At 40.4% G+C, this 15799-nt stretch overlaps 1 protein-coding gene across 1 annotated transcript in view; it reads left to right on the forward strand.

Moving 5' to 3' along the window:
• Nucleotides 1-3665: 3665 nt before the first annotated feature.
• The window catches only part of Ercc5 (ERCC excision repair 5, endonuclease), a 53226-nt gene continuing 41092 nt past the window's right edge, over nt 3666-15799 (forward strand). Inside the window, exons 1-6 of the mRNA XM_032901044.1 lie at nt 3666-3909; nt 8159-8334; nt 9342-9457; nt 9984-10070; nt 12099-12159; nt 15190-15333. Of these exons, the coding sequence (XP_032756935.1) occupies nt 3822-3909; nt 8159-8334; nt 9342-9457; nt 9984-10070; nt 12099-12159; nt 15190-15333 (672 nt within the window). The 5' untranslated portion in view covers nt 3666-3821. The remainder of the gene's footprint in view (nt 3910-8158; nt 8335-9341; nt 9458-9983; nt 10071-12098; nt 12160-15189; nt 15334-15799) is intronic.

Here is a 15799-nt window from a genome sequence, read left to right on the forward strand (position 1 = left end):
ACATAGTTCTTTTTGAAAACTACTAATATTCCTGTCCTATTTGACTTGTTAATCAACCCGTCTTAGGAATCTTCATAGATCTTCTAATGAAGAATACGGTCTCACCTGTGAGATTATGTCCTCTTTGATAGTGGTTTGCAAGAGCGGATATGCTAATGAGTATGGTATTTATAATAGTAGTTGAAGGTCAGGAAAGCTATGTAAGTGCTTGCTATAATTGTTATTTTGAAAATGTGTTTTTAATTGATTAGTCTGTTATCAGCATGGCAACCTGCAGGCTGACATCATACTGGAGAAGTAGCTGAGAATTCTACATCCTGATCAGACGGCAGCCAGGAGGGGACAGTCTTCCACAGGCATCCAGGAAGAAGGGAGTCTTCCACACCAGGAAGAGCTTGAGAAAAGGACCACAAAGCCCACCCTCTAACAAGGCCACCATCCTAATACAGCTTCCCATGGGCCAAGTATGTTGAAACCACCACATTTATAGAGCCTGTTAATCCTTACAAAGAGTAAATTTATGTAAACACTCCTTAGCTGTTATCCTTTCAAAAGCATTTCATATTCAAAACATACCACTCTGGCTTTAAAAACATTCCTAATATTCAAATGGGTACAGTGGCTGTTTATATCCAGCTCTCAGAAATTAAAAAAATCTTGAATTTCTTTATCCACTATTACAGTTACAGGGGTATATCCCATCATATCAAGCAGGTATAGCAACTGAAATGCCTCTCAAGTTGCTTTGTTTCAGACATAGAATGAGCATAGGCAACCACTCCCTGATCTATGATAGTCTTTAAATCAATTTCACTCAGCATTTCTACCCTGCCAATCTTTCAGTTAAAAATAAAAACAAAACGAAAGCCATGCTCTAATGCCATCACTTTCTAGGTGGTTTCATGTCCCAGTAAATATTAAAAAAATGCCTGAACCTTTTATCCTGGCACTGGCATCGGTGCCTGTAGGGCCACATGACATTGTGGGGTACTTTTATCTCATTGGCTCCATGCTGCACCCAAATACTGACCCAGGCAGTCTGTGGGGCCGTTCCAGCATGGCACCTTGCCACTTTGGTCCCTGCAGTTAGTTCTGGTACCCATGGGGCCATGTGGAACTATATAATTTATCTTTGGTTAGTATCTCTCCCGGAGGCCTCCGCTAGCCACGGACTCTCTGGTTCTACCTACCTGGTAAAATCAGGGTTGTAGAAGTCCAGCATGGGTCGGCCTATCGAGGCTCCCTGCCACCAACTCTGCTCATACTTCCAACAACTGCCCCTTGGTTGTTGAGGTATAAACTCCAAAATCAGGTGAAATTAGAACTCAATATTTTTATCAATCAGATTTATATGTTAATTTTTCAGTCCACAATGCATCCACACAATAAACTCACAACAATTTATATAAGGATATAAACCGCCTACCTAGATAAGATAAATTAACCTATAGAAATCCATCCCTTAAGAAATATTCATAACAACCTGCATCTATGCAGGGATGCATGGCAAGGGTCGTTTATGTCTGCCTCCACGTGGCTTCTTTCTGCCTTATCTTTTCCTTCTAAAACATCTGTCCCCCGCCTTTCTTCCTTCTCATCCATTGACAGGCTGTGTTCTATCTTGTGTCTGCCTTCACCTGCATAACAAAATCAACGTACACTTTCATATGAAAATCAGAACAGCCCTAGCAGTTGGTAGTTGTGACACGTGCCATCTAAAACCAAGGCTTTCATGAGTGAAGCATCTTGCCTAGGAGGGTAGAGATTCTTCATTTGCTAGAACTTTCATAATTTCATAAAAGTATTTGCATTGTTTAAAACCAAGTATTTTTTCCCCCTCACAGTTATGTAGACCAAGAGAAGGTCTTGGCACATTTGGTTTCTTATATTTTGGACTTGCAGATGGTCACTCTTTCTGTACATGACCTTTCATTTGTGGGCACCCTTTATGTTCCAACTGCCTCTTCTTATTAGGATAGCAGTTATCCTGGATTAGAAGCTACTCTGATAGTCTCTCTGAATATCTATGGGGGAATCACATCTGTGGACTTAGACATACATGTTTGTGATCTATCACTGATCATGACTTTGTTAGACACAGAAATGGTTTTGTTAAGTTCTGGTTCATGTGCCCTTAGGCCCCTAATGGCTTTTATTGTTATGATGATCACTTTCTAAGAGTCACTTTGGATTCAGGCACATTCTGAAGTACTTACATTTAACATGTGAATTTTGAATTCAAAATGAATACTGACCTGAATACATAGTAATCCTGTAGTCCAGATAAGATCTGAACTATGATTTGTATGACCTCTAATCCAAATATTTTTCCACAGGATGTAAAATGTCCCGGGGAGGCTTGAGAGGTCATTTAAACAACATTTATGAACTTCCACTATGTACTACAAAGTAAGGGTGTAACCGTCATCAATTGATACCAATTTCAACGAGTTTATATTGCTAGAAGTGATAAAAACTAAACAGGCAATTAAACTGCCTTCAGTAAAATACAGCTGTACTAAAATGCAAAAGTCCATAATTTTACACATTGAGGAAATGCTAAAAGCACTTGTGACACTTATACCCAGTGGAAAATAAGTTGGCATTAAGACAAGTAAACATGGCTACTGTAAACCATTGTTTTGACATAGATATATTTTTACTAAAACTTAATCTGATAGACTTCGGCTGTAAGTGATTCTTTTCAGAAATCATCTACCTCTATTCCTCTCTTTTTTTCTTAGACAAGACCATGTGAGTCTTGAACTTGTGGTATCCCTGCCTATCTCCCAGATATTTATGATACCACGTCTGGCTACCATTTCCTATCAATCTTTTTACTGGGTTTGAATGTAATTACAATACTGTACATCAAAATTGAACAATTGTATGCCAAATGCTTTGCACACATTAACTCTACTCGGTAAAGGATTATTTGTTTGTACTGCTTATAGATGATGGAGCAAAAATTCTGAAAACACGTTATCTCCACAGAACCAACTCTATAATAAGGCAAAGGGCTTCATTTGATTTAGTATGCGTGTACGGTGCCTTTTCCTGGCTGTACCCAAAGTCACTTCTCACAACTGTGGAACTCAAAAGTTTCAGATGCTGGAGGAAATTCAAAGTTAAGGACTGCGTTGTACTGCCACCTAGTTAAGGCCTGTTGTGCAAATATTCGCCTTAAAAAAACAAAAGTCAAGATTCATCTTTCTGTTCTTTGTTCGTTTAACACAATACTTGGCACCAAATCGTCAAAGCTGGGGAGGCAATGGGGAGACTGATAACGAAAATGCACAAAGTAGACTTCACTCCACTAAGAAAGTCAATGTGCAAATACCTTTTACGCCAGTGGAACAGAGGCACTGATTCAAAATTGAATCGCCACACTACGCTGCTCTGGCGTGGGATTTATAAGTCAAATGTCAATGCGGGACTCCCATCCCTCGCATTCACTTGGAAGCCAAGAGGTTTCAGTTCCTGTGGTCAGCAGGAGAAATGAATCGCTACAGGAGGCAGACTTGGCTTTACGGTTTCCCGTGTTGCTTCTCAGTACTTTGAGGCGTGCCAACTTTTGGGCTGAAGCGTCTCAGCTCCTCCCACCGCCGCCATATTTAAATTCCGCCGTTCTTCCGGGAGACCAGGTCCGCTCCGGAAGTGAATCGGCGCGGTGTTTCTCTTTCAAGCCTCTGAGACCCGGGATTCTAGCTGGAGAGCTGTTCCCTCTACGAGTAGAGGGGCCCTGTGTGCTTGATCCCGGAGCATCCTTTATCCTAAAGTGAAACAAAGGCCCTGCGAATCCGGCTAAGGGCGCCTGCGCCATGGGAGTGCAGGGGCTGTGGAAGTTGCTGGAGTGCTCTGGCCGCCCGGTCAGCCCGGAGGCGCTAGAGGGCAAGGTGCTGGCCGTGGGTATCCTTAAAGGCGGCTGCCGAGCGCTGGAGGAGCGCGGGACGGGCGCCTGCGCAGTGACTAGGCTTTGTTTGGTTGTCTTCCGATCCAGCTTGCAGGCTTGCCCTCATTCGGGCCCATTTTGTGTCCCCCGTGTTTTAGTTCTCACAGCAGAGTGGCTACAGAGTTGTGGAGAATAAGGAGATTTAAATGATGAAATCTGGTATAGCGTCAGGCTCTGGTACTGTAAACCTGAGAAGTTATTCTGTGTGAGAGGTCAGCGTGGAGAAAAAAAGGAAGAGCTCCTGACCACCGTCCCTCAACCCCTTGAATAGTTATCTCTTGTTTGTTGGAATAAAAAAATTAATACGGTGTATAGTGAACTAGCTTCTTCCAGCTTCTGTGATGGGTGTGTGAACTCTTAGTTTTGTGTCACTGGAGTTTTGTTTTTCTCCCATTTTGAAAATGTGGCACCATTTTTGAAATTTTGTTTTCATTCGTCTGTTCCACGATCCGTTTTATCTTAGAAGGTACTTTTACACCGTTTTCTTAATAAAAACTAGGAGTTCCTGTAAATAGTTGATGAGCGTGCATGCATGCTTGTTTGTGTGTCTGTAGGGGGTGGCATGGCGCGTCATTCTGTAAAGTACAGCAATGAGGCCACTAATGAGTCAGTTCTTCACTATATGCCCAACTTATAATTAATGGAGAACTTGCACTATTGGAAAAAGTCACTTTTTATGCCAAATACACCAATGACAAATTAATTCCTCTTATAAGTCTTTACAGAGTAAGTTGGGTAATTCTAAGAGCTTTGTAAACGCACCCCAGTGGTTTTTCGGTGTTACTGCAGTTTAAGGATTTCTTAATTATAAGTGGATGAAAGAATTTTTAGTGAGGAGCTCTTAAATTCTCATCAAAGGGTTTCAGTTTAGTACTGGTAGAGCACTTTCTTAGTATGTATGACACACCAGAGTTCCATACTCATCTTTGAGAAAAAGTATTACTGATAACACTATCAAGGATTTATATAATTTTCTCTTCCAACCCTTATAAAGAATTAGGAAGTTAAGTCAGAGGAAAAGTAAGCTGTGTAGATGATCTGTAAATGGCCGAGTTCCATTTGGGGTGTGAAGTTATGTTTATGAGGTTATTAAGCTTTTCTGAAATAATGGGTCGTTTAAAGAAAATTGTAAAGGAGTCTGCATCCAGTCACATATATATCACATAATAATCTGACTACTTCTGTAATTTAATTTTCTATATTTCATCGTGAGAATTCTGATATCTGAAAATAGGTGTTAGAAATTTGTTGTCACAATTTTCTCAGGTTTGTAATTTACATGCTTTTCTGGAGAAACTGTTTGGGTTTTAGACCATGTGGATAGCTGAGTGTCTTATTTAAACAGTTTATGTTTGTCTCAAAAAAATTAAGAAATAACAGATTAGCTTCTTCTCATTATAGACCTTAACATCTGTTAGTGCATTACCAGCATTAAGGAGACAATACCCTCACTGAACACAGGAACAATCTGGATTAACATAGTCTTCAGTCACCTAATTTCAGGACTAAGGAAAATTCCCTTTTATTCTCAGATGTTATTGGTTCTTTGAGTTTAAACTCTAAAGTGAGTTTTGACTTTGCTTCATACTTTAATTTTTCTAGTCCTTAGGGAATTTATTTTTATCCCATTTGTGTTGAAGCTTGATATTAAATTGAGTTCACTGATGTTAAGAGATATTATCCAATAGTGGTTGTGGTTTCCTGTTATTTTTGTTGTTGGGGTGGAATTATGTTTGTGTGTCTCTCTTCTTTTGGGTTTGTTGCATGAAGAATACTTTCTTACTTTTCCTAGGGTGTAGTTTCCCTCCTTGTGTTGGAGTTTTCCATCTATTATCCCTCGTAGGGCTCGATTTGTGGAAAGATATTGTGTAAATTTGGTTTTGTCATGGAATATCTTGGTTTCTCCATCTATGGTAATTGAGAGTTTTACTGGATATAGTAGCCTGGGCTGGCATTTGTGTTCTCTTAGGGTCTGTATGACATCTGCCCAGGATCTTCTGGCTTTCATAGTCTCTGGTGAGAAGTCTGGTGTAATTCTGATAGGTCTGCCTTTATATGTTACTTGACTATATTCCCTTACTGTTTTTTAATATTCTTTGTTTTGTGCATTTGGTGTTTTGTGTATTATGTGACAGAAGGAGTTTCTTTTCTGGTCCAATCTATTTGGAGTTCTGTAGGCTTCTTGTATTTTTATGGACATCTCTTTCTTTAAGTTAGGGAAGTTTTCTTCTATAATTTTGTTGAAGATAATTTACTGACTCCTTTAAGTTAGGAATCTTCGCTCTCTTCTATACCTATTATCCTTAGGTTTGATTTTCTCATTTTGTCCTGGATTTCCTGGATGTTTTGGGTTAGGAGGGTTTTGCGTTTTACACTTTCTTTGACTGTTGTGTCAATGTTTTCTATGGTATCTTCTGCCCTGAGATTCTCTCTTCCATCTCTTGTATTCTGTTGGTGATGCTTGCATCTATGACTCTTGATGTCTTTGTTAGGTTTTTTATCTCCAGGGTTGTCTCCCTTTGTGATTTTTTTTATTGTTTCTATTTCCATTTTTAGATCCTGGATCGTTTCGTTCAATTCCTTTTCCTGTTTGGTTGTGTTTTCCGTAATTCTTTAAGGGACTTTTAGGTTTCCTCTTTGAGGGCTTGTATTTCTTTAAGGAAGTTATTTATGTCCTAAGAGAGTTATTTAAAGTCCTCCATCATCATCATGAGATGTGATTTTTAAATCCAAATCTTGATTTTCCAGTGTGTTGGCATATCCAGTATTTGCTTTGGTAGGAGAATTGGGTTCTGATGATTCCAAGTAGTCTTGGTTTGTGTTGCTTAGGTTTCTGGCTTACCTCTCGCCATTTAGTTGTCTCTAGTTTTAGCTGGTCTCGCTGTCTCTGACAGTGCTTGACCCTCCTGTAAGCCTATCTATGTGTCAGCTCTCATGGAGACTGGCTTTTTCCCAGTGGGATCCAGGTACAGAGAGCTGTGGGACTGGGTCAGCTCCCAGTGCAGGCAGAAACTGGAAGGGTCCTGTTCCAGACTGATCCTGGGTTTGTGTGTTCTAAGGGCTCCAGGAGGGTCCCTGGGAGCAGAAGTGGTGGTCTCACCTCTGCTCTCAGCTGTGTCAGCGCTCCTGGTGACTGTCTTTCAGCTCTGGGCGCAGGCAGAGACTGGAAGGATCCTGTCCCTGACCGCTCCTAGGTTTCTGTGTCCAGAGGGCTCTAGGCAGGTTCCTCTTGTGCCAGGAATGTGAGCAGAGTGTTGGTCTCCCCAGAGCTTTCAGGATTGTCCGCACTTCTGGGAGTCCAGCTCTCTCCCACACGGGATTTGGGTACAGAGCTCTTGTATTTCTTTAAGGGATTTAATGTGTTTCCTCTTTTAGGGCTTCTAATTGTTTACCTGTGTTCTCTTGTATTTCTTTAAGGGAGTTATGTCATTCTTAAAGTTTTCTATCATCTTCATGAGATGAAAATTTAGATCTGAATCATGCTTTATAAGTGTATTGGCATATCCAGGGCTTTCTGTGGAGACAGAACTGGTTTGTGATGTTGCTAAGTAGTATTGGCTTCTGTTGCTTATGTTCTTGTACTCTACTATGGGCATCTGGTTATCTCTGGTATTAACTGGCCTGGCTATCTGTAAATGGAGCCTGTCCCTCCTGTGATCCTGGATGTGTCACAACTCTTGAGGGGAGCTGCAACTTGGGTGTTGGCTGAATGCTTTGGGTTCCAGAGCAGAGGCTCTGCTCCTGGCACAGGTGCACACCAGAAGGAGGGCGAGTCTCTGCTTCCCCGGGGGTCCAGGGTGTCCTGGTTACACCAGGTATTGGGGTGGGGTTTGGAGTCTCACCTGTGAGTCTGGATGTGTCAGAATAGATGTGCCAGAGTATCTGGGGAGTTGATCTACAACTGGGGTGAGTTCTGAGTGGTTCGGGATCCAGAGCAGAGGCTTATGGTGCAAACCAGAAGGAGCCATTTGACTTTTCAAGGGGTGCCTCTGGCTATGAGTTTAAATTTCAGTATGTGGAAAGTAGTAGGGAGCCAGAGAAGTTCGCTGACTTTGGGTAGATTTTATCATGGTCAGGTGTCTTTCAACTTCACAGAAATAATGATGCGTTTAATGTTTTCTGTTTGGCCGTATCATATCTTGGATGTTGAAGTTTTGAGGATGAAGTTGAAAATTGCAAACTGTTTTCCTTTACCGGTTCTCCCAGATATTAGCATTTGGCTAAACCAAGCACTTAAAGGAGTCCGAGATCGCCATGGGAATGCAATAGAAAATGCTCATCTTCTCACATTATTCCACCGGCTCTGCAAACTCTTGTTTTTCCGCATCCGTCCTATTTTTGTATTTGATGGTGATGCTCCACTGCTAAAGAAACAGACCTTGGTAAATATCATGTGATTTGATTTTCTCTTTAGACACCAGTAGCAATTTTTAAAATATTAAATTCAGTTACAGCATTTCTCCCTTCCCTTTCCTTCCTCCAAACTTTTTCATATATCCCTCCCCAATCTCCTTCCAAATCATGCCGTCTTTCAATCTGATTTTTATTGTATACATAAATGTATATGCATCTATTACTATTTGTGTAAGTCTGCCTGCATGGAATTTCTATTTCTTTTGTGGGGGATGGGGAGTTCAGGAAAGGGTTTCTGTCTAGTCCTGGCTGTCAGAACTCATTGTATAGAGCTGCTCAGAGATCCACCTACCTTTGCCTCCTGAATGCTGGGGATCAAAGGTGAGTCCAAGTGGATCAAGGACCTCCACATCAAACCAGATACACTCAAACTAATAGAAGAAAAAGTGGGGAAGCATCTCGATTACATGGGCACTGGGGAAAATTTCCTAAACAAAACACCAAAGGCTTATGTTCTAAGATCAAGAATCGACAAATGGGACCTCATAAAACTGCAAAGCTTCTGTAAGGCAAAGGATACTGTCATTAGGACAAAATGGAAACCAACAGATTAGGAAAAAATCTTTACCAATCCTACATCTGACAGAAGGCTAATATCCAAAATATACAAAGAACTCAAGAAGTTAGACTCCAGATAGCCAAATAACTGTATTAAAACATTATTGTATGTACAAATAATACATTTTAAAAATAGTATCAAACGAATTTTGGAATAATTTGTATGGTGTCTAGATTCTTGGTGGCATAAAAGTATATTTACAAGAAACCGACAATAGGTAATAACTTCCCAGATATTGTTGTTTATAGGTAATATTTAGGCAAAGTGCTCTGTGTGCCCTGTGCAGCACAGAATCTGATTATGGTTATCGACAGAAGTGAGAAGGAATCACTAGAGCAACTGTTATCCCTAATTTCAGATGATAAATTGTAGTAAACCATCATTAGACTTGAGACCCCATGTGCTTCATTTTCACAGGCAAAGAGAAGGCAGAAGAAGGATTCTGCATCCATTGACTCGAGAAAAACCACAGAAAAGCTTCTGAAAACCTTTCTGAAGAGACAGGCTCTGAAAACTGCCTTCAGAAGCAAAAGGCAAGAAGAAGGCCACAGTGGCTGCAGACACTCGCTGGACTCTGCTGTTCTCTCTGTCTCAGTTAACAATAGGGGGAGTCAGGAGAGGAGCGAGCAGATAGAGAACATTAGACTTGGGGATGCGGAATGCGGCTAATGAGATAGAAACACTGTCTATTGCTTCCTCTTTTAATTAGCTAGTTTACTGATGTATGTTTTTAAGATTTTTGGGGATTGGACTTCACATGTGCTGGGTAGGTGCTCTCCTGTGGGGTTCACTGCAACCCTACTTGACTTCAATAGAGCCCTTCCTGACTGTAGCTGGGGGTGTGGCAAAGGCCGTGAGCAGCTCTAGTGAGCCTCCCTTTCCCTCCACTTGGTTGTTAGTTGTGACAATAGCTTAGGGAAACCCAGGCTGGGAGGGGAGATCCAGACAAGGAACTGTCAGCTACTGTCCTTGAGCATGGTTTGAATAACCAGTGGGAGAGGAGGATTGACTCAAGATGCATGTCATATGATTTTGTTGACCATTATGTGTGATTTCCAGAAATGAAGTGCTACCCAGTCTTACTCAAGTTCAAAGAGAGGATGACATCTATGTTTTGCCACCTTTACAAGAGGAAGAAAAACATAGGTAATACTTAACTACTAAGGAATATTACTTTGGAGCTGGGGAAATGGCTCAAGTATGAGGACCCCAAATCTGTGCCTTGCACCCACATAAAAAGCTGGGCATCAAATGTCTATAATCTCAGATTGGGAGATCTCTAGGGCTTCCTTGATTTATAATGGGCATCCTTACCTGCACTGAGATTATCATTTAGTATCTCTAACTTCTAGGACCGCTGTCCAGTCATGGAGAATATCTGTGTTTAAGCTCCTATGTTTTAAAATTATATATTTAAACTAATAAAGTACTGGGTTTCTATAAGAACATTTCTCAGATACTTTTGGTTAAAGTACCTATACTTTACCCTTGCTCTGCCCCTACCCTTGCTCAAACCATTACCTCTCAGTATCTCTCACCCTTCATATTGTACTTACATGTTTCTGTTCTCAGGCTGGTTCTGCCTGTTTCTTAGCTTCCTTTCATCTCTCTCACCACCTAGCTGAATTACCACTTAGAGTTACCGTGTTCTTAGACAAGCAGACGCTTAGCACTTCTCAGTGTACATGGCTTCTGCATCCATGTGGCTACCATGTCATGCTGACCTGCATTCCTGTCACCTTCTTAGATGTTCCTTTCCTGTCTTTCCATGAGTCTTTGCTGGCTGTTAGTCCTCAAGGTGTCTGTGTGAAGTGTTGGTAGACCAGAAGTCTGGACAGTTTTTCTTTGACCTTAGCCTCTCACTCTCTTCCCAGGGGCTCCTTGGCAACAAGGTAGCTTTTGTACTGGCCGTCTTCTTTCTCTCCATTGTTGTCCTCACTCTCTCCTCTCAGCCATCTCAGCAGTGCTAACATTTATTTCTGTTCCATCCTTGAAGAATCTGTTTCCCATCTTTGCTTCCACTCCCCACCTCCCAGTGCAGTGAGCTTTGTCCTCTTCCATTCTGAATTGTGATTTCTTCTTACAAAACTTAATAATATTTTTTTCTGGATTTTTTTTTTGTTTGTTTTTGTTTTTTTGAGCAGGATTTCTCAGTATAACCAGCTTTGGCTATCCTGGACTCCCTTGTAGACAAGGCTGGCTTCCAGTGCACAGAGATCCATCTGCCTTTGCCTCCCAGGGGCTGGGATTACAATCATGTGCTATAACGCCTGGCTTTTTTTTCCCCCTGCATTTTTTAAAATGACAAATTCTCAATTTATATCCTAGTGTGGCCTGAAATTTGCTGTGTGAAGGTCCAGTCCTTCTGCTGTAGCCTTGCCAATGCTGGGGTTACAAATCTGTATTACCATGCCTGGCCTAGTTTGTCATTTCTTCAGGATAGACTTTCAGACTTTTAATCACTCTTCTTTAACCTCATCCCCTGGTCTACTCACTGTCATGGGCAACTTTTCCTCTCCTTGTTTCCAGATACTGTAGAACTCAGTTTGTGTACTTAGAGCACTTCCTAGCATGCACCTTCCTTATATCCTACATTTGGGCCCTTTCTTTTTTCAGTGCAAATCCACCAAGGTAATAAGAGATTTTGGAAATCTCCCATGACTGTGTTGATCACTTTTCTATGGTAAAGCACCATGACCAAAGGGCATTCTGTTATGGCAGAATGCAGGCATAGCAGCAGAAACAGCTGAGAACTTATGCTCAGAAGCTTAGTGGAAGGCGTAGAGTACACTGGGGATGGTCTCAAACCCTGACCCCTGTAAAATGGATCTTTGACCATGGCCACACCTCCTAATCCTTTATAAATAGTTCACCAGTTAGGTATCACATGTTCAAATGTATGAGCCTTTGGGGTTTAATCCCACTTAAGCTACCATGCCGTCGAAAGTGTTTTAGATGATTTCCTCTTAAACTTCCCTTCAGCATCCTGTCTTCCTTGTGAAGGAGTTCGGAGCTCACATTGCAGTTACTTGCATGTGCCCCTCACCAGACAGTGAGACCCTGGAGTCACAGTCTTCTCATTCTGCTCACTGTTGCAGACCTTGAGCTAAAGAAATAGGTTTTTAAGTATTTGTTAAAAATCATAGATGTTAAAATTATGTTCTTGACTTGCAGTTCAGAAGAGGAAGATGAAAACCAATGGCGAGCAAGAATGGATCAAAAGCAAGCTTTGCAGGTACTCACAAAACATGGGAATTCATAGTGGGTGTTGTCGTTTGAAATGATGAAAATGAGTGATCCTTATGAGGTGTGATGGTTTATGAAAATTCCCAATGAAAGTAAAGATACCTGCCTCTTTAACTGTGTGTGTTTCTGATTGCACATATGTATATGATGTATATGTACATGTATATTTAAAATCCACACTCATCCGTGCATTGGGTTAGGGTTAGGGCTAGGGCTAGGTTTAGGGTTAGGGTTAGGGCTAGGGTTAGGTTACTGATAGGAAATAGATTTTAATAGCATAGAGGATAGATATCTGCCCAGCATTAGTGCTAGTGAATACTTACTATAAATTTAAAGGTCCTGTGTGTCTTTCATTTAGGAACTGAATAGTCAAAGGCATGGCAGAAGCCCCTGATTGAGATTAAATATTTTCTACAACACACCACATTCTTGGCTACATCTTTTCAAGTATCTACAAGGGCAGAATGTCAAGAAAAGACTGCTCGTGTGATAAAGCTATCATCACACATATTAGTGAGTGCTGTCTTTAAACACTGAAGTTATGCAGATTGCTACTTTTGATTTTTGTTTATTTTGAGACAGGGTCTTTTTAGTAGCCTAGGCTTATCTACAATTTGTAATCCTCCTGCTTCAGTCTCTCAAGTGCTAAAATTATAGTATAAAGCATTACTACACGACTACTCCTGGCTCTTGAACAAGTTTTTTTTTTTTTTTTTTTTTTTAACTTAGATTTACTTTTTTGGGTTGAAAGCATTTATTTGGCTTCCACTTTCAGGTTAACAGTTTATCACAATGGGGAATCAGCATAGGAACTCAAGCTAGACAGAAACCTGGAGGAAGGAGTTGATGGTGGGTGCTGCTTACTGCCTTGCTCCTTATAGCTGGCTCAACCTGGTATAGCAGTGCCCAGGTATAGCAGCACTCAAACAGGATTGGGCCCCTCCCCATGAATGATTAACTAAGAATATTCTCAACAGGGGTTCCTTCCTTTCAGATGCCTCTAGCTTGTGTCAAGTTGACATAAATTAGCCAGCACAGTAATAATATTTTTTGAAATGTAGTCTTTTAAATTTTTTTTAATAAAAATTTGAAATTTTTAGTAAATCAGCAGAAATTAATAAAAACAAGAAAAACTGATTGCATAGAGAATAACTTTGGAAAGACAGAACCGTGGATACCATATCAGAATATAAACCTATGGAGTATTCATGATGGCAAGAGCTATATAGTATAGTAATGTTAAAGACAGATAGATAATTTGCCTTTCTTTTTTTTTTTTTGAAGCTGGGGACTGAACCCAGGGCCTTGCGCTTCCTAGGCAAGCGCTCTACCACTGAGCTAAATCCCCAACCCCAGATAATTTGCCTTTCAAAACTGAAAATATGAAAGTACAGAAACTGCAGCAAAGCTGTATGTAGAAATCAAAATCTAAAAGTGAGGATGATTGTATAGAAATGTGTGATTTAAGCTATAACATAAAAATAAGGAAAGCTACTGCAGAAGAAGATTGGGAAAAAAACATTCAAAACTATACATGGAAGTTTTCTCAGAATTGTAAAATAGAAATTCTTAAGATATGTAGACCTGTAGTTTATATCCCAAAATATGTCTCACTTATTACAATTTGCCAGGCTCTCTAAATAGCATCAATGAATATGATAACCATCAAAAGAGAGGTAGTATTTTCTAAGCCAGAACTCAGCTTCTCCATTTTGCCATGCAGCCCAGCTTTAGAGAAACAACATTACAAATCAGAAAAAACAAAATAAACATTTTTATCTAAGTATTCCCTCACAGGAAGGCTACTCCTAAAGCATGTGTGCTACCACAATAAGTGAAAAAAACAAAAAAAAACCAAAAGGGACTAAGAAAACAGAGTCCATTGTAGGAAACTTTTTAATGACCAAACAAAATTCCAAGACAGTGACAGAATATGTGCAATGGACCAAGGAAAATCTGCAGATCTGAGAGGAGGAAGAAGGAGTTCTCAGGGTGTGGGCATAAGAACTGGAGTCAGCTGAAGAATCGGCTGTAAGTCAGCTATATACTTTTTCTTTCAATGTGTGTGGGCATTTTACCTGCATGTATGTCTGTACCACATGCATGTAGAGTCTGCGGAGGTCAGAAGAGGATATCAGGTCCCAGGGAACAGGAATTTGGGAATAATCACGTGGGCTGCTGGGAATCAAGCCTGGATGCGTTAGGTAGAAGAGCAGCTAGTGCTCTTTATTGCGCCATTTCTCTGGCCTCCATTGCACATGTTTTTTGAATGAAGATTTTTCTCAAGCATATTAAAATAATTGAGAACATTCTTTAACTCCCAATGGCAGATGATTTTGATATGTCTAGTAGTAGACTTTTAAGCTAAAACTGTGCATCAAGTGTTAGCAAGCAGTGTTGGCTAAGACAGAGGATCTTGTGAACACAAGGACTTCAGTGTTCAGGTTGTGTGATTTAAACAAATTAAATTCTTTAAGGCATTTTTAAAAAATAATATAAAACTAATGTGAGCATAAAAATGGCTCAAATCCACAAGCCTTGTCCTTATCTTATGACATACTTGTTCTTCCTCAGCTTACGGTCCCCATCCGCATCAGGTTCTTGGTGTTTTTCAAATCCTTGTCTGGTAGGGTTTTCCCTATCTAACCCATAAGACTCATTTCCTCTTTGTTTCCTTGACTACTTTCATCAGATCAGCCTGTTGGATGTGCTAACAATTATCTTGCTCCTAAGATTAGAGCACTTACCTACATAATCACACAGTACCCCAAGTCCTAGGCAAGGGTCTAGGTGGTGATTAAGTGCCAGGCAAGTGGTTTGTTTTGGTGTGAATGAACAAACCAAGGGATTTATCGCTCATCTGCGTCTTCATTGTGATGTCTATTGCGGAACATATACTTTTGTGTATAGATTACTTAGAGCTGTGTCTATCGTATAAACACAATGAACATTTGTAGCAGTGATTAGACCGAAACGGGTAAATATGAATTTAATGATGTTAACATTTTACTCCGTATAGGAAGAATTCTTTCATAATCCTCATGCCATAGATATCGAGTCTGAGGATTTCAGCAGCCTGCCTCCTGAGGTAAAGCATGAGATCTTGACTGACATGAAAGAGTTTACCAAGCGAAGACGGACATTGTTTGAAGCAATGCCAGAGGTAAAACACCCAGCAGTGCACAGTAGCACACCAATGCTACTTAGAGTCTAAGTCTCTAATTTATCCCAGTTGCAAGGGCACAGCATCTGTGTATCTCAGGTCACGTGAGACATTGTTTGTTTAAGCAATTACTTCAGTCCATAAGCAGTCAAAGAAGTTTTCTGCACTCTGCGTCCAAGAAAGACCAGGCCTTTTCTTCTGTGTCCTCAGCACCCTGTAACATAGTATTCTAGTGCTCAGCACAGAACATGCTTATGGCTACACTCTCAGCCGGTAACTCAGTGTTTTACATAGTAAATGCCCAGAAACATACGGTTCTTGGGTTCATAAAATTTGAATAAATTGAATAAATGATTAATAATAAAAAGATATTTCGTAATTTCTTTTACTTAATTCTTTCTTTAAAAGTCTGTTATAATGCCATGTATGCTAGTCACAGTACTTTGGAGGCAAAGGCAGGAGGATT

Source organism: Rattus rattus, chromosome 4, assembly GCF_011064425.1.
Source record: "Rattus rattus isolate New Zealand chromosome 4, Rrattus_CSIRO_v1, whole genome shotgun sequence".
NCBI classification, from domain to species: Eukaryota; Metazoa; Chordata; class Mammalia; order Rodentia; family Muridae; genus Rattus; species Rattus rattus.